The 26,345-nt window shown below is 33.2% G+C and overlaps 1 protein-coding gene, 1 long non-coding RNA gene and 1 other non-coding gene across 5 annotated transcripts; 2 read left to right on the top strand and 1 right to left on the bottom strand.

The window, feature by feature from the left end:
* Positions 1-4,788: 4,788 nt before the first annotated feature.
* Positions 4,789-8,461, top strand: LOC139845183 (endoglucanase 25-like). Its single transcript, XM_071835423.1, has 6 exons — positions 4,789-5,261; positions 5,700-6,013; positions 6,589-7,050; positions 7,140-7,275; positions 7,391-7,563; positions 7,790-8,461. Exons 1-6 carry the CDS (start codon positions 4,883-4,885, stop codon positions 8,189-8,191), a joined length of 1,866 nt encoding a protein of 621 aa, XP_071691524.1. The 5' UTR covers positions 4,789-4,882; the 3' UTR covers positions 8,192-8,461.
* A 1,547-nt stretch (positions 8,462-10,008) lies between these two features.
* Positions 10,009-10,168, bottom strand: LOC139846316 (U1 spliceosomal RNA). Its single transcript, XR_011759038.1, has one exon. It is a non-coding gene; the product is annotated as a U1 spliceosomal RNA (small nuclear RNA).
* Positions 10,169-17,766: 7,598 nt separating this feature from the next.
* On the top strand, positions 17,767-26,342 carry LOC139845182 (uncharacterized). Of its 3 annotated transcripts, XR_011758226.1 has the most exons (5): positions 17,767-18,296; positions 23,155-23,526; positions 24,003-24,543; positions 24,756-24,862; positions 26,136-26,342. It is a non-coding gene; the product is annotated as an uncharacterized lncRNA (long non-coding RNA). The 3 variants fall into 3 exon arrangements; XR_011758227.1 differs by lacking the exon at positions 17,767-18,296 and having other exon boundaries at positions 23,043-23,526; positions 24,010-24,543; XR_011758225.1 differs by lacking the exon at positions 17,767-18,296 and having other exon boundaries at positions 23,043-23,526.
* Positions 26,343-26,345: the final 3 nt, after the last annotated feature.

Here is a 26,345-nt window from a genome sequence, read left to right as displayed (position 1 = left end):
GTCGAAAGTGTATTGGTATTGTGTGACTTGTTAACAAAGCTTCAAAGCATGGAGTTATCTGTGAAAAAACTTCAGACAACGGGAATTGGGAAAACAGTTAATGTTCTTAAAAAACATGCGTCGAAAGATGTTGGTGAGATTGCAAAGACGCTCGTAAATAAATGGAAAAGTATGGTGGATGAATTGACAAAAAAAGAAACAAATGTTGTTACGACATTAACATCCAAACAAGTGAAGCCATCGAGCGTGAATGTTGAGAGAAAAGTCGAAACTAAGTCAGGAAAAAGAAACATTATTATAATGGAAACGAAGTTGGAATTTGGGAGTAGTATCGAAGAGAAGATAGAAGCAACAAAGAGAAAGTTGCAGGCATGTTATAAGGATGCAGAAAACGCAAAGAAGAAACGAAGGATAAAAGTCATGGAGTTTCATGAAGTCGTCAAAGAGGGCCTTCTCCGCCCAACAACCGGTGGAGAACAGATTAAGCCTCTCAAGAAGCCCATCAAAAGAAGAGTCGTCGCTGATAAACTTTCGAGTAAATGGTTTTGACAGTTTGAAATTGCAAGTTCAGTTAGATGGTACATTGTGTATTGAAAGATTTAAGTGTAGTTTGTAAACTTTAGTACAAATCATATTGGTCAAGAGAGATGTTTATGAAAAAATGTTTATTTTTTTGTCTATTGAAAGTTAGACATGTCCTTTGACTAATCACATTTGTTTAACTTTTGAGAAGTAGACCGTAATTTGTAAGCAAGTAACAAGTGCACAGCCCCAATAGTGAAATTTGTGTGGGAGAAAAGGTTCCGTTTTATAATCTTTATTGGATATTGGAATTGGAACTAGTATTTGAGTAGTAGTTATGATTGATTAAGAACGGAAATTAAAGTTATTGTGGAATAAATTTAGGTTAAGATGTTTATTTATGGGTTTTATTATTCTTGACAATGATCCAGTAATTGTTGCCCGATTTAGCAATGTGGTTCAATATACTTGATCAAAATCTGATCGTGTATGAATGCTCCAAGCTTGGTCCATTTGATTCACAATTGGCAAAATGGGTGTTATGTGATATTGGGCTGGTTGGATGGGCCATATGTACTCTTGGGCTCTTGGCTGTATCTGGGTACCCAAAACATTCTTGCTTTAGTCTTTCAAACATCACATTGATAGGAGCCTTTTTCTTAAAGGCAATATATATAGTTGGCATCGAATACTTTCATTTGCCACGCATACATGCGCTTTCGGAAGGAAAACCAAACCATATTACAAAGATCCGAACCTTAAACCATTCCGAGGGGCAGGCGGGTCAGACCCGAATCCTGAATATGGTCTGTAAAACCTTTCATGGGGCAACCCGGTTTATCGGAATAATTCTACTGGTATTTTTAAGGAAAGGGGACTCGAACTCGAGACCTTTCCCCCCTCCCAATACCTAAACATTGGAGTGACCCACTGAACCATATCACATAGGTGCCTTTACGTTCTAAGGACTAAGATGATGTTTATTTGTTTACATTTGTTTAGTTATTACTCATTTTGTGTATGATTTTCGTTGAGCCTTTACCTGCTAAGAACCATTCTTTGGAATTTGCCTTGTGACCATGTCAATATCATTGGATAACATGTTGCCTTGTGTCCGGCAGCCGGTTTGCTTTGTTATGCTTTCTTATTCGCATAAGGGCCTGTTTACTTAGATCTTAATTGGGATTGTTGTCCCCGAAAGATTATTCGGGTACCTAAAACATTCTTGCTTTAGTCTTTCAAACATCACATAGAGCCTTTACGTTCTAAGGAGGACTTTTAATTTGTGTATGATTTTCATTGAGCCTTTACGTGGTAAGAACCATTCTGTGTAATATGCCTTGTGACCATGTCAATGTCATTGGATAACGCGTTGCTTATCCCACAACTAATCATATGCAATTATAGTCTATAGTGGTGCAAATAATGGTTGTTCTCAACTTGTAAGGTATAAAAAATTCAGTTTATCCGATGTCTTATGGGATGTATGTGCTGGGATAATTTGATTCAAGCACTTTTTTGCAATTCCGGTGTTACATATGAATATATTTGGACCACTGGACCATTATTGGAAAAGGAAACAACCAAGCAAATTTTTTACTAATAAATTTTTTCCTTTTCTAAAAACAACCCAGCAAATGGCTCATCAACAACAATACGAGTAATAATAAATATAATAAAAATATAAATACTGTAAATAATAAGAAGAATAATTATTACTACGTATTATTTTGGTAAAGAAAGCAACTAAGCAACGCATCTCACTTGAGGGATTATAAAGCAAAGCATGTTGGATGGTACATGATAGGGGGGCAAAGGATATTGGGATGATGAGTCTTCTAATTTAAGCAATACTTAATCTACCTCACCGCGAATGATTAAAGTTAAATACTTATAATTCATACACTTGTAATTCATAATCATAACATTTCACTTGAACGTTAATCATTAGTAGTTGTACTCCGTAATAGTCAACGCATATTTGTTTTGGTGTCTTTGTTGGTACATTATAAGTCCCTAGTTATATCAACCGAAACAAGATAATAGTTGGACGGTCCTCTTCCCCATTACTTAGAAAAAGTGAGCCATCAGTTCAGGTGATCCAGCCGCACCTTCTAATACGGCAATCTTGTTACGACTTCTAACCATCTGTCACAGAAAAAGGAACAAAAAGATCTTGTAGGATTTCCAAGAACCAAATGGTTAACCCCGTCTATAGATCTTATACATAAAAATTCAAACAATTCAATAAATTTGAGTGAAAGACGTTTATTCTTGTTCATTATAATAAAGTTAGCAAAGGAAAGTTTTTTTTGTGAACAATATTATATGCATTGATTATTTAAAAAATTCAAGAACAAGACTAAACAAAATAAGATTAATTAATTATATAAATTATAGACATAAAGATCTATCCAATGATTATTAAAAGAGAAGGAAAAAGGGAACAACTTAGATCTACATGCTGTAAATATTTCGATCAGGTCCGTTTTTATTTTTTTCGGTGACCTGTCCCGTATTGAAGAGAAAAAGTAGAAAAATAAGGACCATGAACAGTACCAAGCTCCTTGGAATTGCCCGGTTACGGTCCAGTTTAGTCTGATCATCGAGTTTTATTTCGATTTATGCAACCCCTAGTTGAATACATAATTTAAAACCTTACTAATTTTTTTAAACATAAATGAAACTACAATTTAATGCTGGATACGTTAATACCTAAATCACAGTTAATTCGAAGTCTAAAGTCTTTCTTAAAATGTAATAATAATAATAATAATAATAATAATAATAATAATAATAATAATAATAATAATAATAATAATAATAATAATAATAATAATAATAATATAAGTTGTAATAATTAATAAATAAATATAAATATAAATACAATAATAAAAACTATTTTCATTTGTTTTCATTATAAAATTCGAATACTTAATTAGAGAGTAATTAACAATAATAAAATTTAATGAAATAGATATAACAAAGCATATGTATCACTTTTGCAAAATAACATGAAATCGACTAGAAAATAAATAGTTTCGAATGGAGATTTATGACCAACAAACTCGTTACCATAGAACTGGCCAACTTGTTTTATGAGTCAGTTTGAATACTTAAATTTATTGACCCGAAATTTTTAAAAAAAAATGTAATTAACATTTAAATTGTATTATACTAATTTAACTTAGTAGGCAAAAAAATATAGTAAAATAAGTGTTAATTATACTGGTTAATATGAGTTTTATGATTTTAAAAAATTATAAATTTATAGATTTACTTAAAACATATAAAATCATAAAAAAACTCATACTTACTGAAATTTTTTAATCCGAAATAAAGTTTATAAACCACTAAAAAATAAGGTTGAGTAAGATTATAAATTTATAAAATGACAAGTAATTACTTCTAACCATAAAAAGTATGAGTCATTAAAATGTATAAAAATTACAAAATCAGATAATTTTATAAAAATTTATGAAACTTATTGATCTAATTAAAAAAATAGAGTTTCAAAACTTTTAAAATTTATAAAATCAAATAAATTTATACATTTTATAAAAACTTAAAAATTCTCTAGATTGACAAGCATGAGTCAATAAAACTTTTAAACTTAATTTTTCAGTTCATGATTTACCTAAAAACTTATTTATTTAATTGAATAAATAAATTTTTTAAAATGAAGTCAGAGTTTACATTTTTAATTTTTAAGTTGAATTGAAATACTTATATACCGATCATTAAATCAAGTACCTTAGATTTTCAACCAACCACTTCTAAATTCACCAATATGATGACACCCAAACAACTGAACAAGTCAACTTAATGCAACTCAGAATTAACTCTCAAACGTGTATACAAACTTAAAAACACAATAAAAATTAAAAATAACAATTATACCCTAAAAACATACTGTAATATCAAATCAAATTCAACATATAAAATATAAAAAAGACAATTATACCGTATATAATAATTCAGACATAGCCATAGCCATAGCCAATACTATTATATTACTCCCTATATATACACACCACTTTTTTATTCAAATACACTTTTGTCTCCTAAAATTACAGTTATGCCCTAGAGAGTTTAATTTATATAATTATTAAAATTATAATTAAGAGTAAAATAGATAATTAGGTGTAATGGATTAAAAACTAGTGTGTCATCTCCTATCTCCGGTACTTATACCTAACAAAAAAAATTAATAAAAGGAATAAAACAGCAAATCCCACTACATTATATATCCACTGTCCTCACTTTACAGTCCAATAAACACCCACTGTCTTCATCAACAAACCTGCTTCCACTTCACAAATTAGGTTTTCAAAACCCTAATTCCCCAAATTAACTAACAATGAGTATGTACGGAAGAGATCCATGGGGCGGGCCGTTAGAAATACACACGGCTGATTCGGCCACCGACGATGATCGGAGCCGGAACTTTAACGATTTTGATAAAGCGTCGTTATCACGTCGATTAGATGAAACGCAACAAAGCTGGTTGTTAGGTCCTGGTGAACAAAAGAAGAAAAGATATGTGGATCTTGGTTGTATTGTTGTCAGCCGTCAGATCTTTATTTGGACGGTTGGGATCCTGTTTGCAGCTGGGTTTATTGCTGGATTTGTTACATTGATTGTTAAAACTGTTCCTAGACATCATAAACATCCACCTCCTGCTGATAATTATACTGTTGCCCTTCATAAAGCTCTCATGTTTTTTAACGCACAAAAATGTAAGTATTTTTTTATTTTATTTTATTTAAAATGTTTTTTTTGGTTACTTTTGTTTATTGTTTGGATCTTGCTTAGGTGATCATAAAAAGTTAGAATTTTGGATGTAAAAAAAGCAATTTTTTTGGGAGTCTTGCAAGATTTGTCAAGGTTTATGCATAAAATTAATCATTTTTTGCAGGCTAGTGTTAAATTTGTCTGTAATTTTACATGGGATGCAGAAAGCTAATTGCTTTCTTTGGAGTTTATAGTTATTTAGTTTTAAATGATTATAAGATTTATACAAATGTTGTTGGATTTGTGATTAGTTTTAAATATATCCAGCTTATTATCTTGTAAGTTATCCTATTTTAGGTATGTTTTATATTGTCATAATATTAAATTATGGAGTATCAAATAATGAAAAAGTTGAATTGCTAACAAATGAGTAATCTATGCAGCTGGAAAACTCCCAAAGCATAACAATGTATCATGGAGGGGTAACTCATGTTTGAATGATGGAAAATTAGACAAATCAGGGGCTGTTATGAAAGATCTTGTGGGCGGGTATTATGACGCTGGAGACGCAATAAAGTTCCATTTCCCGAAAGCTTTTGCGATGACCATGTTGAGTTGGAGTGTGATCGAATACAGTGCTAAGTATGAAGCTGCAGGAGAACTCAACCATGTTAAAGAGATTATTAAATGGGGCACTGATTACTTTCTTAAGACCTTCAATTCGACTGCTGATACCATAAACCAACTCGTGGCGCAGGTAGATAAGTAGACTTGATAAGGCAGTTTGATTTAATGTTATAATGAATTAAATGCCTGAAATAGAAGGGCCAAATTTGGCCCAAATGGAGAAACCTTGGTCAATTTGGGCATTTTTCTTAGTCAAGTTAAAAACTAAATATGTCTTCATCAATGTGATTATCAGAACAGCTTGGATCTGGTTGTGTTGACCTGTTAACAACTTTTGTCCTTTTTCCTTCCATAAACAATAAATAACTGATTAAATATTATTAAAAATTTACTATTATAATAATTGAAGCATCTATTAGTTTGACCTATATTACCATCTTAATTAGTTTAATACTATTGATCTTGACTGGAGTGTTATTTTATCAATAAATAATAAGTCTGTTGATTAGATTAATTAATTTTTTTACTGTCAATCTCAGTAGTAATTAAAAAAAATATATATATATAGTAGGTCAATTGTACCCATAACCGTTTGCCTCCTTTTTTTAAAGATGATCCGAACTGTGAAATGAAGTGTTTTGAATATACTGTCTGAACCCAGTATTTACCATTGTAATCATCTGGATTATATTTATGGGCTGGCAGGTTGGAAAAGGTGACACGTCAGGTGGGACCAGTGATCCGAACGATCATACTTGTTGGATGCGACCAGAAGACATCGATTACCCTCGTCCTGTAACCGAATGCTCTAGTTGCTCTGATCTTGCTGCAGAAATGGCTGCAGCTTTAGCATCAGCATCAATTGTTTTTAAGGACAACAAGGCATATTCAAAGAAACTTGTACATGGAGCTGCAACTTTATGGAAATTTGCTAGAGATCAACGTGGGCTTTATAGCGCCGGTGGCTCAGACGCTGCAACGTTTTATAATTCGAGTATGTATTGGGATGAGTTTGTTTGGGGTGGCGCTTGGATGTATTATGCAACTGGAAATTCGTCTTATCTTTACCTTGCGAGTCACCCAAAACTTGCTAAACATGCTGGTGCATTTTGGGGTGGTCCAGACTATGGTGTTCTTAGCTGGGATAATAAGCTTACTGGTGCTCAAGTAAGTTGATCAATTAAGGTCATGAGTTTATAAAAAAATCATAATGTTTATATTATAATACTTTGCTAACAATTTTATTCTTTTATTAGGTACTACTTACTAGATTGAGATTGTTTTTGAGCCCTGGTTATCCATATGAAGAAACATTGAAGACGTTTCATAACCAAACAAGTATAATCATGTGTTCATACCTTCCATACTTCAATAGCTTCAACAGAACAAGAGGTAAACAAATTATATAAAACTTTCAGATTTAAAGTTTTATAAATAATTTCACGTGAAAGGAGGAATTTGGCATAAATATTGTGAATAATGCAACTAAGTTTCCGTTGCATTGCAGGAGGGTTGATACAGTTAAACCATGGTAGACCTCAGCCTCTTCAGTATGTAGTCAATGCTGCATTTTTAGCCACCCTTTATAGTGACTATCTAGATGCTGCCGACACTCCTGGCTGGTATTGTGGGCCCAACTTCTACTCAACCAATGAGCTACGTAAATTTGCGGAGACTCAGGTATGCATAAGCTTAGCTAGACTTGTAAATGAATTGCAGCCCATATACTTATAAATGGGTCAATTTGGGTTTTGCTTTACGGGTCAAAATGTCAAATTAAAGAAACACTAACTAAAAGAATTTGATTAATGATATTCGGGCCACACCAGCTTGTTTTGATCTGTTATTCAACCCGCCCATCTTGCCACCTATAGCAATTCACTTATATGTTTGTTTAACTGTACAGATTGACTACATTCTTGGCAAGAACCCAAGAAAGATGAGTTATGTTGTGGGTTATGGCACTCACTACCCAAAACACGTGCACCATAGAGGTGCATCGATCCCCAAGAATAAAATCAAGTATAACTGTAAAGGAGGATATAAGTGGAGAGACTCTAAAAAACCAAACCCCCACACCGTTATCGGGGCAATGGTTGCAGGACCCGACAGACGTGATGGTTTCCACGATGTGCGTACAAACTACAACTACACCGAGCCAACTATTGCCGGAAACGCTGGTTTAGTTGCCGCCCTGGTGGCTCTTTCAGGTGACAAAACAACTAAGATTGATAAAAACACGATTTTTTCAGCAGTGCCGCCTATGTTTCCAACTCCGCCACCACCGCCAGCTCCATGGAAACCTTGAGAAAATTTGTGGTTTGCTGTATAACTTATTTGTTATCTACATGATTAGAAAGATTTTGCTACTTGCTGGTTGTTGTTTTAGTCCTAAAGAGCAAAACGGGAAATGAGTGACGACACACATATGGATGAAGAAATGGAGGCGATTGGAATGAACTATGCGATTCTACATGATCTGCAGTTATTGTTTGTCTGTGTGTTCGCCTGTACGTAAACTAAAACAATTTAGTACGTAGTATATTTTTTAAACTCTTAATGAATTCTTTTGTTTTTATACTCCCTTGTATTATATATAAATATGGGTAACAATAACAAGTTGTCTTACAAGGAAGCAATAGAGTTATTTTCATTTCCTGCAAAAAAAAACTTCAGCAATTCATTTTTTAAGTTGTGCAAAAAACAGAAATTATATACATAAAAATAGATCAAAAAGATCTTTAGTGTTATAAGATTGTATCAAATCTAACCGTTTGAATGCTAAATTCATCCATCTATTGATTAACAATTGAAGCTAAGAGGATTAATGATCTGCATCTGTACAATTTTAAATTCAGTAATTAAAATTGATGTTTTTGTCACTTAATATGAAAATTGGTTTGTTTTTAGAAGACACGGAATCGGGCATCCATTCTTTAGTAGAGGCAAATGGAAACAATTACAAATTCTGAAAAAAGGAAAGAGCCTCTCAATACAACTCGAACTATTGCAAAATACAAAACTCGTTGAAAACCAACACTTCATAACAATAAATTTTAATTTCTCGAACAAACAAAAGCTAACTACATCGTTTAATACTACTTTACGTTTGTGTGTTGTAAAAGTAGAGAACAGACAGTGATCGGTGTGTTGTAAAACAGTGTGGTCAAGTTCTGTATTGTTCTCATTTCTGAAATCGGAAGATGAAAGATGTAATACGAGTAACAACGTATATAACCAGCCAACGAAGCATTGTTTCAACGGCATCCCCTCACCTTGTGTGTTGGGGCTGAGGGTTAGGTCATGGGTTCGAGCCTCGCTCTGCCCATCCTATTAATTAATTTGCCTGAAATATAGATATCCAGATTGACCCCAAGGGGGTTTTCTCCCGGATCCATTCAAGATTCAAACCGGTCCGTCTGCCCCTCGGGATGGTTAAAGGATCGGGTTCCTGTAATGCGATTCAGGTTTTCTCCCGAACGTGTGTGTGTGCAAATGATGAGTGTCGTTGAAATAAATGATACATTGATGCAAAACTTCCCGTTAAAAAAAAACAACGTATATAACCAGACAAGCCATACACCAACATAGAAGTAGATACAATGTCCATACTAGATAAGTACCATGAAGAAAGCTAAGTTCACTGATAGTTAACTATAGACATATTAAATGTTGATACTCGAATGAGGTTAGATTGTGACCGCATCTGATAGTTAACTATGGACATATTAAATGTTGATACTCGAATGAGGTTTTGATTGTGACCGCATCACTGCACAAGACCTTCATTATGACCCCACATGAGCTGGACCAAACCCCTTCGGCCTGATAATATACATGACCCAATTTAGACCCTACTTGATCCAACCATTCTGCCAGGCCTGATTGTATAAATGACATTAGACCCTACTTGACCCATTTTGCCAGGCCTGATTATATAAGTGACACAAACTAGACCCGTACATTTTGCCAGGCATTGGACAACTAATACCAACATCCTGTCTATAAAAAAGGACAAACTCTATTAGAATACGCCTGTTCATTAGCTATATGGAGTTGGCTATATGGAGTTGGAAGATGTTAAGTATAACTTGATAAAAACAAAGTTTAAACTGAAACATTGGGCAAGGGCCGCGCGAACGCTGGCCCTCACTGGCACAAATTATGATGTAGGCTCGACCACTTGGACCGACCTTAGGACAGCACCCCTTCGAAGTGCAATGAAGGTCATTGACCTAGGTCATGAACATTCTTGATCACCTATTGACCCCATCCAGGTAAGTATGTAATCCAACTCCCTCCATCTACTTTTATACTATTCTTATTTCTTCCACGTTTTATCTTTCAACCGATGTGGGAATTCTACAAATTGCTTTTCTCTCTTTCAAATTTTATTTATTTTACCTGCTTCAAAACATCAAAGAAATGCATTGCTTTTCTCATCAAATTGTTTGCCAAGGAGGCAGGACAAAGTTAAACAAACATGTTTGATTTCTTCCAAAATCATGTGTAGTTAATGCTACTTCACGTTTGAAGTATATTCAATATATATGGGTGTTATTGATAAATCCACTTGAAATGTGGCACGATGACGAAAAAAATACAACTGGATATCGTATACAAAATGATATGATAAAAATGAAACTTACAAGACGTCACATATGTAACACAACCAGTTGGGATGATTAGTTCACATGTTAATAATATATAGAATTTAGTCCCATCTATTCTATTACATTCTTATAAAAGCCTAATTGCATGATGTCATAAACATGCATTTTCCTTTGTAAAAGAAAATTCAAAAAGAAAAAGAAAAAAGGAGAAGCAAGGTAGATGATGTCATAAAACAATTTCTTTTAGAATTATTTTTAAGAGGTTTTATTAATAATAAGGGTTAAAGAAAAAATAAGAAAAAATACTGATAAAATACTGATAAAAAAAAATGCACGCGCAACCCTGTCCACAGGCTTTATTTCTCGACATGCACAATATCTCCCACGCGTGACTGACGAAAACCCTCTCCTGGCTCTTAAATTTTTCTCTCAGATTTCAAATTCAAAAAAACCCTAAAGAACCCAATTGTTGAAATCTTTCAATTCCAATAAATCCTTTTGATTTTACACTCATCCCTAAGCTTCTTATAAAAGCCTAATTAGCCTAATTGCATAATGTCATAAACATGCATTTTCCTTTGTAAAAGAAAATTCAAAAAGAAAAAGAAAAAAGGAGAAGCAAGGTAGATGATGTCATAAAACAATTTTTTTTAGAATTATTTTTAAGAGGTTTTATTAATAATAAGGGTTAAAGAAAAAATAAGAAAAAATACTGATTGTTATAAAAGTAATAATTGGATGATAATTTTATTATTATTATAGATATTGCATAGTATATTTTTTTGAGTATAAATAGGTGTGTTGAGTTAGAGTTTATGGGATGTATTTTTTGGTTAACAAAAACACTCTCTCTCTCTAGATTCCAAATGCCACCAAACTCTCATTGTACATTTTTCTATAAATAAAAAACCAATTACTCATACCTTTTGTTTAACCTTTGTTTTCTCCGTTTTACAGTATCTCTATCTCTATATACCTTCTACAGTCAAGAACCACTAAAGGTAGTTATAAGCCTACTGAATTATAACACGTTATCAGCACGAAAAGCTTAGTGTAATTAAAAGATATCTCAAACGATCACGAATCACTAATCAAGGTATGAAATTATTAATAATTTTCAGACTCGAATATATCAAATTTTGGACTACTAACATTTATATTTATGTTATTTAAGTTATATATGGTCGGTTATACCACCTGAATTATATTTCTGTAATCTAACTTTTACTAACTTCACTAACATTTATATTTATGTTATTTAAGTTATATATGGTCGGTTATACCACCTGAATTATATTTCTGTAATCTAACTTTTACTAACTTCACTAACATTTATATTTATGTTATTTAAGTTATATATGGTCGGTTATACCACCTGAATTATATTTCTGTAATCTAACTTTTACTAACTTCACTAACATTTATATTTATGTTATTTAAGTTATATATGGTCGGTTATACCACCTGAATTATATTTTCTGTAATCTAACTCTTATTAACTTCACTAACATTTATATTTATGTTAATAAGACCTCATGATTGTACGCAACACGTCATTTGACAACACGGTACTTTATGTACGCAACACGTCATTTGACAACACGGTACCATGGGTCGAGATTAATTCCGATCAATACGAATACGACGGGGGTCTTTATATGTTATCTAACATTTATGATTACTTATGCAATTAATCATTATTTATTTCATGCATACTAATGTTTATTCTTAAAAGTAAATCTTAAAAGTTAAAATAAGAAAAAATAGTTTGTATTTTTATTAAAAGTAAATCTTAAAAGTTAAAATAAGAAAAAGTAGTTTGTATTTTTATTAAAAGTAAATCTTAAAAGTTAAAATAAGAAAAAGTAGTTTGTATTTTTATTAAAAGTAAATCTTAAAAGTTAAAATAAGAAAAGTAGTTTGTATTTTTATTAAAAGTAAATCTTAAAAGTTAAAATAAGAAAAAGCAGTTTGTATTTTTATTAAAAGTAAATCTTAAAAGTTAAAATAAGAAAAAAAAATCTTGTCCTTTATATTACTCATACGCGTTTTGATATAGTGACTTTATTCGTTAACGTCAACTAACGACGTTACAACGGTCATATATACATAACGGTTGTTAACGTCAACTGACGACGTTACAACAACTATATTTTTCAAATATAAAATAAACATCTCCGTTTTCACATTTTCACAAATCAATCTTCATTTTTCAGATTACTACACTCAAAAAGTTTTTGTAAAAATGATTCACACAAGGATGATTTTTCCTATTGTATTGGTCATATTAACTATCATCATTGTTGCTAATATACCACCGGGTGAACCTATATTCTATCCTGCCCTTGTGGTTTTATTATTTGTAATCATACCATTATTCTGTTGTTTGCTACTTATGAATTTAAAATGATTCTAATTTCATTTTATTATTTGTCTATGAATAGAAGTTGATTATGATTATGATTTATGTTATTCATCTTTTTGATAATAGAAAATGTCGAATTTGAAAAGGCTTAAATTTGCTCATTTAGAACAAGTGGGAACAACTACTTAACATGGGTTATGAATGTAGAAAAACATCTCGAATCAAACGGTATTTTAGAAACCCTGAATGAAAATAACAATTATTCCGAACAAGAGAAAGCAATAGTAAGTATTTTTCTTAGCAAACATATTGACGAGTCCTTAGAATCTACATATTATATGATCGAAAATTCAAGTGTATTATGAAAAATACTCAAAGATAGATACGATATTAATTATCAAAAAAAAAAAAATAATAATAATAACGGTGATCCATGAAAGAATAAAATTAAAGATATTAGTAGACGCTCTTATAAGAATTTCGGAGATTCTTATTAATGATCTGGTAACGTGGATCATCAGTCTAGTATTTCTTGAATACATGAACATCTTGTTTAGCTCTACAAATAAGTCCCAAAAGAAAAGAAAACGAGAGTGAATCTGTTGACAAATCTTGATTAAATTAACCCTGAGCTACCTTGAGACTTGAATGGTTTGAATTTTCTAAGATGCCTAGTTTTTTTTTATGTATCACTCATAAATAAATGGTTTTAGACCATAACGCATATGTTTTATTAAGTGTTATCTTTTATGTACTTCAGATTATAACTTGTTTGCAGGTAATATAATTTGATTATCTTGCTGAAATATAACTCATTATTTGCTTATCTTATTTGAAGTTTTAGTATGAATCCTGCAGAAATACAACATCAATTAAATGGTAAAGACCTATGTATTGCAGATAGTAGTAACATACACACTATGATCAAATCTAAGAAATATTTCATTGATTTAAATCAAATGAAGGAATTATAAATACTATACCAGCTCTTGCAAACTTGATATAAGAAACGAAAAAGGCAAAATTTCATATTACCAAATGGTACGAATTTTTTGGTAAACAATGTCTTGTTTTCTCCCAAATCAAAGAGAAATTTGTTAAGTTTCTCTGATATATATCATAGTGGATATGATTATCAGTCAATGATAATCGAAAATGAGAAATATCTATGTAGCACCGAAAAGCGCATAGGATTAAAAGCGCATATGATAAAAAGCGCATATGATGAAAAGCGCAGCGCATATGATTAAAAGCACATATGATAAAAAGCGCATATGATAAAAAGCGCATCGCATATAATTAAAAGCGCATATAATGAAAAGTGCATATGACGAAAAGCGCAGCACATATGATTAAAAGCGCATATGGTGAAAATGATATATGACGAAAAGCACATATGGTGATTAATGAAAATCACATATGGTGATTAATGAAAAGCACATATAGTGATTAATGAAAAGCACATATAGTGATTAACGAAAAACACATATGGTGATTAATGAAAATCACATATGGTGATTAATGAAAAGCACATTGAGAAAGAATCACCAATATTTCTTGAAAGAATTCAAGGGAATATATATGGACCAATTCATCCATCATGTGGACCATTTTGATATTTCATGATTCTAATAGACGCATCTAGCGGATGGTCTCATATTTGTATGTTATCAAGCCGTAATATGGCATTTGCAAAGTTTCTTGCACAAATTATTAAATTGAGAACACATTATTCTGATTACACCATTAAAAGGATGAGACTTGATAATGCTGGTGAGTTAACATCTCAAGCATTTAATGATCATTATATATCTACAGGGATTGTTGTTGAACATCCAGTTGCTCATGTGCATACACAAAATTGGTTTAGCTGAATCAATAGATAAACGCTTACAGCTAATAACTAGACAATTGATAATGAGTACAAATCTCTCAATATTTATATGTGGACATGTAAATTTACATGCTGCGATATTAATTCGCATTATACCATGTGGAAGTCGTAAATATTTTCACTTAATACTTGATTTTGGCCAAGAGCCAAATATTTTCTACCTTAAAACATTGGTTGTGCAGTGTATGTTCCAATTGTATCACCACAACACAATAAAATAGTTCTTCAAAGAAAGATGATAATATATTTTGGATATAAAACATCTTCAATCATAAGATATATTGAACCCATGATGGGTGATGTTTTTACAGTACGTTTTGCTGATTGTCATTTTAATAAAACATTGTTCCCTAGATTAGGGGGAGAAATAAAAATAAAAAATAAAATGATGCTTCATGATGTGAACATCAATTAAGGTATATTGAATTCGCACAAAAGAATGTGAAACGAAAGTTCAAAAATAATGCATATGCAAGAACTTGCAAATTAATTACTTTATGCATTTACAGATATAAAAAAGTGACTAAATCATATATACCAGCGATAAATGCTCCAGCTCGAACTGAAATTCCAAAAGTTGGCAATAATGTCACTGTTGAGTCTTTGCCACGCATCAAACGTGGAAGATCAATTGGTTCCGAAGATAAAAATCCTCGAAAAGAAAATCAGCTGATAATGAGGTAAGAGAAAGTGTTCAAGAAGAACCACAAATCAATATTCCTTCTGCAGAGGATATTGATAAATGTAAATACATAAATTGCAATAAATTATGCAATATTATGGAACCGAAATGAAATGAAAAATCTTGATGAGATATTTTCATATAATGTTACAATGACATCATGAATAAAGATGATGATCTGGAACCAAAATCTGTCATTGAATATCAAAATAGACATGATTGAGCTCAACAGAAAGGAGCAATACGAGCTGAAATAGAATCACTCAATAAAAGAAAAGTTTTCGGATCAATCGTTATCACTTTTAAAGATGTGAAACGTATGGGATATAAATGAATTTTTATCCGAAAAAGAAATGTGCAAATGAAGATACAAGGCAAAACTAGACTTGTAACTCAAGGTTTCCCACAAAGACCAGAAATGAATTATGAGGAAAACTTATCCTTATGTAATGGATACAATTACTTATTAGATACTTAATCAACCTGGTAGTTACTTAAATGCATCTCATGGATGTTGTTACTACTTATCTATATGGATCACTTGATAGTGATATATATGAATATACCTGAAGGGTTTAAGGTATCAGAAACATCTAACGCAAAACCTAAAGAAATGTATTCCATTGAATCACAAAGATTTTTATATAGGTTGATACAATAGTATAACGGATTAAATGACTACTTGATAAAAAAAAGGGTATAAATATAAACTTATTTTGCACGTATGTTTTATAAAAATAATGTTCGGATATGAGATCGTAGTTGTTTATGTCAATGTTCTTAACATCATATGAACAAATAAAGAGATCTATGAAATCATTCAACTTCTAAAGAATTATTTTGAAATGAAAGATCTTGAAAAAACCAAGTATTACCTTGGATTGCAAATTGAGCATATGCCTAATGGTTTACTTGTACATCAAACAACTTATACCGAAAAGATTTTAAAACATTTTTTTTTAAAGACAAACTCATTGTTGTTAGATCACTCAATATTGACACTGATCTATTTCATCCCTGCTTAGATCATGAAAATTTTAACAGATCGGAAGTTCTATATTTTAGTGCAATTGAGGTTCTTATGTATCTTATAGATTATACAAGATCTGACATTTCTTTTGCAGTTAATTTGTTGACAAGGTTCAGCTCAGCCCCTACCAAAAGACATTGGAATGGGATCAAACACATATTTCGATACCTTCGAGGAACTACTGATTTAGGATTATTTTATTCTAACGAATCAAAACAAGATTTGGTTGGTTATGCAGATGCAGGTTATTTATCTGATCCACATAAAGCTAAATCTCAAAATGGATATGTATTCCTAAATGGAGGTACCGCAATATCATGGCGTTCTCAAAAACAAACACTTGTTGCAACATCATCAAATCATGCCGAAGTAATTGCATTACATGAAGCCAGTCGGGAATGTTTTTGGTTGACATCAATGACACAACTCATTACTGATTCTTGTGGACTAGAACGCAATAAAAGTTCAACAACTATCTATGAAGATAATGTAGCTTGCATAACACAGATGAAAGAAGGGTATATCAAAAGTGATCGAACAAAACACATACCCCCTAGATTCTTCTCATACACTCAAAATCTCATTAAGGACAACCAGATTGAAATGAGATATGTTCAGTCCAGCAAAAACTCTGCTGACCTTTTCACCAAAGCACTTCCAACTGCTATTTTCAGAACACACGTTCATAATATTGGCATGAGGCATGTTCAGAAGATGTAACAACTCAGGCGTTGCCTACTTGAGGGGGAGTCAACTCTATGCTGCACTCTTTTTCCCTTAGCTAAAGTTTTATCCCAAAGGGTTTTCTTTAGCAAGGTTTTTAACGAGGCAGTACTAGTTATTCACTAATAAAATTATCATCCAAGGGGGAGTGTTATAAAAGTAATAATTGGATGATAATTTTATTATTATTATAGATATTGCATAGTATATTTTTTTGAGTATAAATAGGTGTGTTGAGTTAGAGTTTATGGGATGTATTTTTTGGTTAACAAAAACACTCTCTCTCTCTCTAGATTCCAAATGCCACCAAACTCTCATTGTACATTTTTCTATAAATAAAAAAATAATTACTCATACCTTTTGTTTAACCTTTGTTTTCTCCGTTTTACAGTATCTCTATCTCTATATACCTTCTACAGTCAAGAACCACTAAAGGTAGTTATAAGCCTACTGAATTATAACACTGATAAAAAAAAAAATTGCACGCGCAACCCTGTCCACAGGCTTTATTTCTCGACATGCACAATATCTCCCACGCGTGACTGACGAAAACCCTCTCCTGGCTCTTAAATTTTTCTCTCAGATTTCAAATTCAAAAAAACCCTAAAGAACCCAATTGTTGAAATCTTTCAATTCCAATAAATCCTTTTGATTTTACACTCATCCCTAAGCTTCTTCATCATCTAACTCTCATCCTTTTAGGTTTACTGCTCGACGTTGTACGAATCAGTGGTGGTGGCTGGAAAAATGAATCAGAGGAGGTGGCTGGAACGAAAAACGAACGCAACCGGCCAGAGGAGGTAAAAATTACTACTACTAATCTTGCAATCCTTTATTTCTTTCTATTCTCTTTTTGACTTTATGGTTGAAATTTTTGTGATCTATTGACTTAGAAAAAGGCGTATGTTTTGTTTTATGATCTCCATATGTTTGATTAAATGCTTAAATGAAACTGAAGATGAAAACGGCTTCATATGATGATTTTATGTAAATTAATTGGACATTATTAATGCGTGATTTGAAATACTAATTTGTTTACTGAGTAGATAGCAGGTGATGGAAGCTCAAAAGAAACCTTAGATGCAACGTAACTTAAATTGTTGAAGGTATAACCAAGTAAATCTATGGTTTTGCATATTCCCATGAAGTTGGGGGTTTATTCAGCAGGCAAGCGTTTGATATCATTTTCAATTTGATGGAATTATTATACATGTTATTTGTTGGTTGACTTTTCAGTTTTATTGTACATCTCATAATAAGTAACTCCTTAGTACAATTTACATAGATTGTATGTTTATGCCGCAAGTCATGAGACTCAGTTACATAATTGTATGTTTACATAGATTGTATTTCTCCTCCCGACCGTTTTCTCTCTGATTTTTGCACTTCCAAAAAAAAATAAAAAATAAAAACCCACGTTTGACTTTAATTGGCCATTGCTTCTATCTTCCACACAAATTACAAGCGGAGACCCACACCATCGAACTCGCAATAATTTTGCGGACCTAACCGTACTCTTTTTTCCGGCGATTGTTGTGCCACGACCCTCCACGCGCCGAACGCGCCATCGTGGTAACTTGGCCGGAAACGCACCTGGCCAAAATTCTTGAACCACGGCAAACCAACTGCCGCTGCTGACTGCTGTCGTCCGCTTGGGTTTGCGTTTCAATTTCTTATCCTATTTGCCCGTTCCTTTTTTGTACATATATCGATATATAGATATAGATATAGATATTTATAACATATTATATTTCTATCTATTTATACATAGCTTATACTGATATTTCATTGCATATGTATACTTATATGTGCTAGATCTCTATATATTCTCTCTATCTGTATCTATTTGGCCTATTTATTGCCCTTTGTACTCGGTATCCTTCAATAGCGTTTAGTGTATTTTTGCACCTGTTATACTCATCTTAGGCTCCTACTGTTTCATTTTATATTTCTATATTTATATATAGTATCTCTTTTTACATCTATAATATAGACAACACACTTTCGTATGGTCACGTGAGGTCATGTCCTCCTAGTTTAGGGGCGGGTAGCTTTAGAGGGGTTGGAGGAGGGAGTAGAGTAGCAACCCCAGGTAAGATTAGAGTGGGAAGTTGGAATGTAGGAACTTTGACGGGCAAGAGGATTGAGCTTGTGGATATCTTTCTTAAGTGTAAGGTGGAAATAGTGTGCGTTCAAGAGACTAGATGGAAGGGACAGGAGGCGGTGGACTTTAATAACTACAGGTTGTGGTACTCGGGCTCTAGGACAGCTCGAAATGGAGTAGGAATCCTTTTAGGTCCAACACACAAGGATCATGTTGTTGATGTGGGTAGGTTTAGCGATAGGATTATGTCGGTTACGTTTATAATTAATGAGGAGACGTTCACGGTCATTAGCGCTTACACACCCCACGTAGGTTTAGGAGAAGCGGAGAAGAAGAGTTTCTGGGAATTGTTAGATGAGGTTGTAAGGGGATGTCCAGCGGACCATCGATTGATTATAGGGGGCGATCTTAATGGTCATATAGGAGCGGAGGTAGAGGGATATAGGGGAGCCCATGGGGGCTTTGGGTATGGGGTTAGAAATGAAGAAGGGCGCTCAATTCTCGAGTTCGCCATTGCCCATGATCTGGTTGTTGCAAACTCTTTCTTCAAGAAGAGGGATGCTCAGCTAGCCACCTTTCATAGTGGGAGTCATAGTACCCAAATTGACTTTTTCCTTCTTCGCAGGGGTGACCTTAGGAACTGTAAGGACTGTAAGGTCCTCCCAACCTGGACTTGTTCATCCGAGCATAGACTGTTGGTCATGGAGTTAGGTACCCAGGGACGGGTAAACAGGAGGGCGAGAGAAGTACAACCACCCAGAATCCTCTGGAAGAACTTAAATGGAGAGAAGGCGGAGACTTTTAGGGCTAATGTTGTTGAAAGAATGGGTGCTGAATTGGAAAATGCAGCCTTTATTGATGCAGATCAGATGTGGAACAACATAGCGTCCACTATTAGAGGGGTGGCAAAAGAATCCTTGGGAGTGGCAGTTGGGACGTCGAGAGCCCAAAATGGTTGTAGAGAATCATGGTGGCTTAACGACGAGGTCCAAACTAAAGTCGCGCTTAAACAAGCGAGGTTTCGGGAGCTCACCTCCTTTAGAGGGGGTACACTAGCAGACATAACTAGCATAGAAAATAGCTATAAAGAAGCCAAGAGAGAAGCAAATATCGCCGTTACACGTGCAAAAGATAAAGCTTACGAAGACTTATATAAGAGACTAGACTCTAAAGAAGGGGCAAACGACATCTACAGGATAGCCAAAGCTAGGGAGCGTCGGCGAAGGGATCTGGATAACATCAAATATATCAAGGATGAAGCAGGTCAAAGCATAGTGAAGGAAGACAAAATTAGGAAACGATGGGAAGAATACTTCTCATCCCTTTTCGATGGGGGAAGGACTAGGAATGGAGAACCTCATGTCTATGATATGGCCCCACAATATCAAAACAACTGTTTCTGCACGAGGATCAACCATGGGGAAGTTAGAGTGGCCCTACGCAAGATGGGGAGAAACAAAGCAGTAGGACCGGACCAAATCCCCATAGAGGCGTGGCGGTGCCTAGGCGATGATGGGGTTAGGTGGTTGACAAACCTTTTCAACATGACGTTTAGAAGCGCAAAAATGCCAATGGAGTGGAGACTGAGCGAGGTTATTCCCATTTACAAGAACAAAGGGGATGCACAGACGTGTAGTAACTATAGAGGTATAAAGTTACGTAGCCATACTATGAAACTATGGGAGAGAGTGATTGAGACTAGGCTTAGACGAGAGACAAAGGTGTCAGAGAATCAATTTGGGTTCATGCCAGGACGCTCCTCGATGGAGGCAATTCACATTATTAGAAGTCTTATGGAGAAGTATAGAGAGAAACAAAAGAACCTACACATGGCTTTCTTAGACTTGGAAAAAGCTTATGATAGTGTCCCACGAGAGTTGATTTGGAAGATCCTTAATGGTAGAGGTATCCCAAGTAGGTATATAAGAGCTATTATGGACATGTACCAGGGGGCGAAAACTCGCGTTCGGACGACAGTAGGATACACAGAGTTTTTCCCAGTAGAAGTAGGTTTACATCAAGGATCTGCTCTTAGCCCTTTTCTTTTCGCTTTAGTCTTAGACGACCTGTCTCATAGGATACAAGGGAGTATCCCTTGGTGCTTGATTTTTGCCGATGATATTGTCTTAGTATCGGAATCCCAAGATGAGCTAAACAGAAGGCTGGAGCAATGGAGGAATGCCCTGGAACAAAATGGACTTCGGATTAGTAGACTTAAATCGGAGTATCTTAGATGCGACTACGGGAGGATCGAAGATCACAATGATACTGTGGATATTCGTATTGGGGATCAGGTCTTACATCCACATGATTCCTTTAGATACTTAGGATCAATGCTACACAAATCGGGAAGGATAGATGATGATGTGTCTCACCGTATAAGAGTAGGATGGCTGAAGTGGAGAGCTGCGAAAGGGGTTTTGTGCGACAAAAAGATACCCTTAAATTGAAGGGGAAATTCTTCAAGGTAGCGATTAGACCGGCCATGTTGTACGGATCGGAGTGTTGGCCAATGACGAAGGCCCAAGAGAGGAGGATGAAGGTGGCAGAAATGAGGATGCTTAGGTGGACGTGTGGTAAGACCATGTTAGACATGATACCTAATGGAATTTTTAGAAAGAACTTAGAAGTTGGGAATATCGTCAACAAGATGAGAGAATGACGACTTAGATGGTTTGGCCATGTAAGGAGGCGGCCACCCACAGCACCGGTCAGGAGAGTGGAAGCCCTCACGGTTGGCGGCGTAAGGAGAAGAGGTAGACCTACACGTAGGTTGGAGGATAGACTGAAGCTTGACATGAAGGAGCTTTTATTGACCGAGGACATGACTTCTGATAGAAATTTGTGGAGGAGTAGAATTAGGATTGATGACTAGGTTGTATATATATTTTATTTTATATTCTTTTTTAATTTTCTATTTAGTTTTATATATTTTTATCGTATGTCTTTTGCCTACTTGCTTTTTTGCTTCATATATGTTTTTGCTTTTTTGCTTCATATATATATATATATATATATATATATATATATATATATATATATATATATATATATATATATTTCATATACTAATACTTATTGTTGCATATCCCAACATGTTGTGTGCATTACATTATACTTATTTACTTGCCTTATAGCACTATACCGTTACATGTCGCATTACATTATATCGCATTAAATTACACGTATTTACATTTACATGCTACATGTCTTTATGCTTACATTGTATACTTATATGTTTTATACTGCATTGTATAACTACATGTTCTATACCTACATGCTTACATACACATTTTATACTTACATTGCTTGTTATACTTGCATACTTGACACTTACTTTTTTCACTTATATGTTCTTTTACTTTACTTTGTTACATGCCATATTTACCTTTACATTTTCCACGGTAAGGTTCCTTTTATCTACTTTACTTTACTTGCATTTAGTTACTTCACTTAACGGATTTCATGGTTCTGCTGGCCGGAGGTTCTTGGGAAGCAGCCTCTCTGCCCTATAGTATAGGGAGGGACGACTTCTTTTACCCGCGGACCGATAGGTATCCGTGGGGGGAGGAATGACTTCCCTTTTACTCTAGAGTAGAGGAAAGACTGTCTACATCTAACCTACCCCATACTCCACTTTAGTGGAATTGGGTATTGTTGTTGTTGTTGTTGTATTTGGAAGGAAAGTTTTTCCTAACCCACTCATATTTGGAGCCATGGTTCTCATCTTTTTAGTGTGGCACTAGAAAATTTGATATACAACAATGGAAGGACATTTTAATCTTATGTTGCAAATAAAAATATGATTCTAATGCGTACAACAAAAGCACAGTAAAGTGGGTTCTTATGTTTGTGTGCAGGTCTTGAAATCTTTTGGACTAGATCCTACAAGAGTTCTTACAAATATTAAGGTATGTATTGATACTAGACTCCAAATTACATTTGTAAATTATTATTTTTAGTTAGACAATCTATAATCACGTTCTATTTCTAGATTTTATAAATTTAAATACATTGTAGGTGACAAGTCATGCAATGATTAATGATAGAAATAATGATATGGCTTCTATTTTTTTTTTATTGTTAGTTGTTAATACTAACTGAAATTTGAACACATGTTCGGAGGGAGTTGAGGATGTGCTTAGTTCCCTATACAAAAGCATCACCAAATAAGGTTATTGTTGTAGAGATGATGATGACGATGATCCAAAACTAATTTTAGTAACTTTAAGGTACCTTCATTCATCCTTTATATATATATATATATATATATATATATATATATATATACCTTATTTATTAATTTTTTTTTTAACAAGTTCATATTTGTGATAATTTTGGATCAACAAAATGGTACGATGTCATAAACATGCATTTTCCTTTGTAAAAGAAAATTCAAAAAAGAAAAAGAAAAAAGGAGAAGCAAGGTAGATGATGTCATAAAAGAAATTGTTTTATGACATCATCTACCTTGCTTCTCCTTTTTTCTTTTTCTTTTTTGAATTTTCTTTTACAAAGAAAAATGCATGTTTATGACATCATGCAATTAGGCTTTTAAAATGCGTATGTTTTGTTTTATGATCTCCATATGTTTGATTAAATGCTTAAATGAAACTGAAGATGAAAACGGCTTCATATGATGATTTTATGTAAATTAATTGGACATTGTTAATGCGTGATTTGAAATACTAATTTGTTTACTGAGTAGATAGCAGGTGATGGAAGCTCAAAAGGAACCTTAGATGCAACGTAACTTAAATTGTTGAAGGTATAACCAAGTAAATCTATGGTTTTGCATATACCCATGAAGTTGGGGGTTTATTCAGCAGGCAAGCGTTTGATATCATTTTCAATTTGATGGAATTATTATACATGTTATTTGTTGGTTGACTTTTTAGTTTTATTGTACATCTCATAATAAGTAACTCCTTAGTACAATTTACATAGATTGTATGTTTATGCCGCAAGTCATGAGACTCAGTTACATAATTGTATGTTTACATAGATTGTATTTGGAAGGAAAGTTTTTCCTAACCCACTCATATTTGGAGCCATGGTTCTCATCTTTTTAAGTGTGGCACTAGAAAATTTAATATACAACAATGGAAGGACATTTTAATCTTATGTCGCAAATAAAAATATGATTCTAATGCGTACAACAAAAGCACTGTAAAGTGGGTTCTTATGTTTGTGTGCAGGTCTTGAAATCTTTTGGACTAGATCCTACAAGAGTTCTTACAAATATTAAGGTATGTATTGATACTAGACTCCAAATTACATTTGTAAATTATTTTTTTTAGTTAGACAATCTATAATCACGTTCTATTTCTAGATTTTATAAATTTAAATACATTGTAGGTGACAAGTCATGCAATGACTAATGACATAAATAATGATATGGCTTCTATTTTTTTTATTGTTAGTTGTTAATACTAACTGAAATTTGAACACATGTTCGGAGGGAGTTGAGGATGTGCTTAGTTCCCTATACAAAAGCATCACCAAATAAGGTTATTGTTGTAGAGATGATGATGACGATGATCCAAAACTAATTTTAGTAACTTTAAGGTATCTTCATTCATCCTTTATATATATATATATATATATATATATATATATATATATATATATATATATATATATATATATATACATATATATATACCTTATTTATTAATTTTTTTTTTAACAAGTTCATATTTGTGATAATCTTGGATCAACAAAATGGCTCGAAAGGTATTAACCGTTAAGCCTTTTCGTTTTAAAACCGGTTAGGGTTTGGGTCATTGAACTTTATTAATAAGATTGAATTTACTTTCGATTTGGTACGCTTAATATGATAAAATTGAAATAGTGAGCCGTGATTATGTGAATATGATGATGATGATGACGACGATGATGATGATGAGGAGGAGGGGGAGGATTTGAGTTTATTACTGAATTGTGATGGTGATAGTGTAAGATATAGTATTGAATTAGAAGTATTGAACACTCAAGTTAGTATAGATTGATGCACTCAATTAGTTGTGATTCACTATAGATACTTAATTTGATGGGGTTTTTTTGTTGACATGAGATTTGTAATCAGATTGTTATGTTGACTTATAAAAGTTAACTGACAGTTACGAGGAGCAATATGAGACTGTTATATTATAAGGAGATGTTTGATATTCTTCGAGTTTTGTTAGTCACGATAGCTAATATATTTGTAAGTGTGTGAGATGTACAATAAATCTTTTTCGTAGAGTATTGTGTATGCTCAAAGTAGTTATTAAAATACTAATTTGTTGAGATTGTTGTAACTAGATTGCCTTATTGGTCCATTACTTGATAATATTATGTAAGATCTTTAATTGTCAATCACAACAAGTTGACCATGCTCATCTTCCATTTTGCCATCACCCATCAGTTGCATTAATTCATAGATTTGAATTGTTATTCTTTATTTTGGTCTGTACACTTCAATGCTCATAGAGTTCACAAATTTGTTAGATTGGTAATGGGTCAAAATTGGTACCATTGATGTAGATCAATACACGCAATTTTCTCTAAATCATCAGTGAGTTAATATATATTTTTATAGGCATATCTCATGTAGCTTTATATTTGAAAGGCATGGTGATGCCTTGGAAAAATCATCTTGTTCTCTACCTGTTGGTTTGGAATCATTAATAATATCTTTTAGGTGTTGTATACATACTCTAATCTCACAATTACTTGTGATCTTTAACTATCCCGATTTTTGTTATTGTGTTAATAGCAGTATTAATTTTGAGTTTTGTTATTTGGTTTACTTGTGATCTTTAACTATTCTGATTTTAGCCTGATTTACATGTTTTAGGAAAAACAAAAATACGAACTTCAAGCTCGGGAGGTGAATGATACTTATTATATCAACAATTAATCCAAGAGGATGATCAATTTCACGTGTAAGTTTTTTACAGAGAAAATGATGCATTGTATTGATGACCTACTGTTGTTTGTAAAGAATCAACTACTATTACATCTAATACATATGTTAAGAGAGCAACGAATGAGATAAATGGCAACA

Source organism: Rutidosis leptorrhynchoides, chromosome 4 (genome assembly GCF_046630445.1).
Source record: "Rutidosis leptorrhynchoides isolate AG116_Rl617_1_P2 chromosome 4, CSIRO_AGI_Rlap_v1, whole genome shotgun sequence".
Taxonomy (NCBI): domain Eukaryota; kingdom Viridiplantae; phylum Streptophyta; class Magnoliopsida; order Asterales; family Asteraceae; genus Rutidosis; species Rutidosis leptorrhynchoides.
This window is presented reverse-complemented; position numbering and strand designations above follow the sequence as displayed.

What these genes read in the sequence shown, in the direction of transcription:
- LOC139845183 (XM_071835423.1), top strand. Translation starts at nt 4,883, where the DNA reads ATGAGTATGTACGGAAGAGATCCATGGGGCGGGCCGTTAGAAATACAC. An exon ending in TAGCTTCAACAGAACAAGAG is followed by an intron (nt 7,276 to 7,390) that starts GTAAACAAATTA and finishes GTTGCATTGCAG; the next exon opens with GAGGGTTGATACAGTTAAAC. An exon ending in GTAAATTTGCGGAGACTCAG is followed by an intron (nt 7,564 to 7,789) that starts GTATGCATAAGC and finishes TTAACTGTACAG; the next exon opens with ATTGACTACATTCTTGGCAA.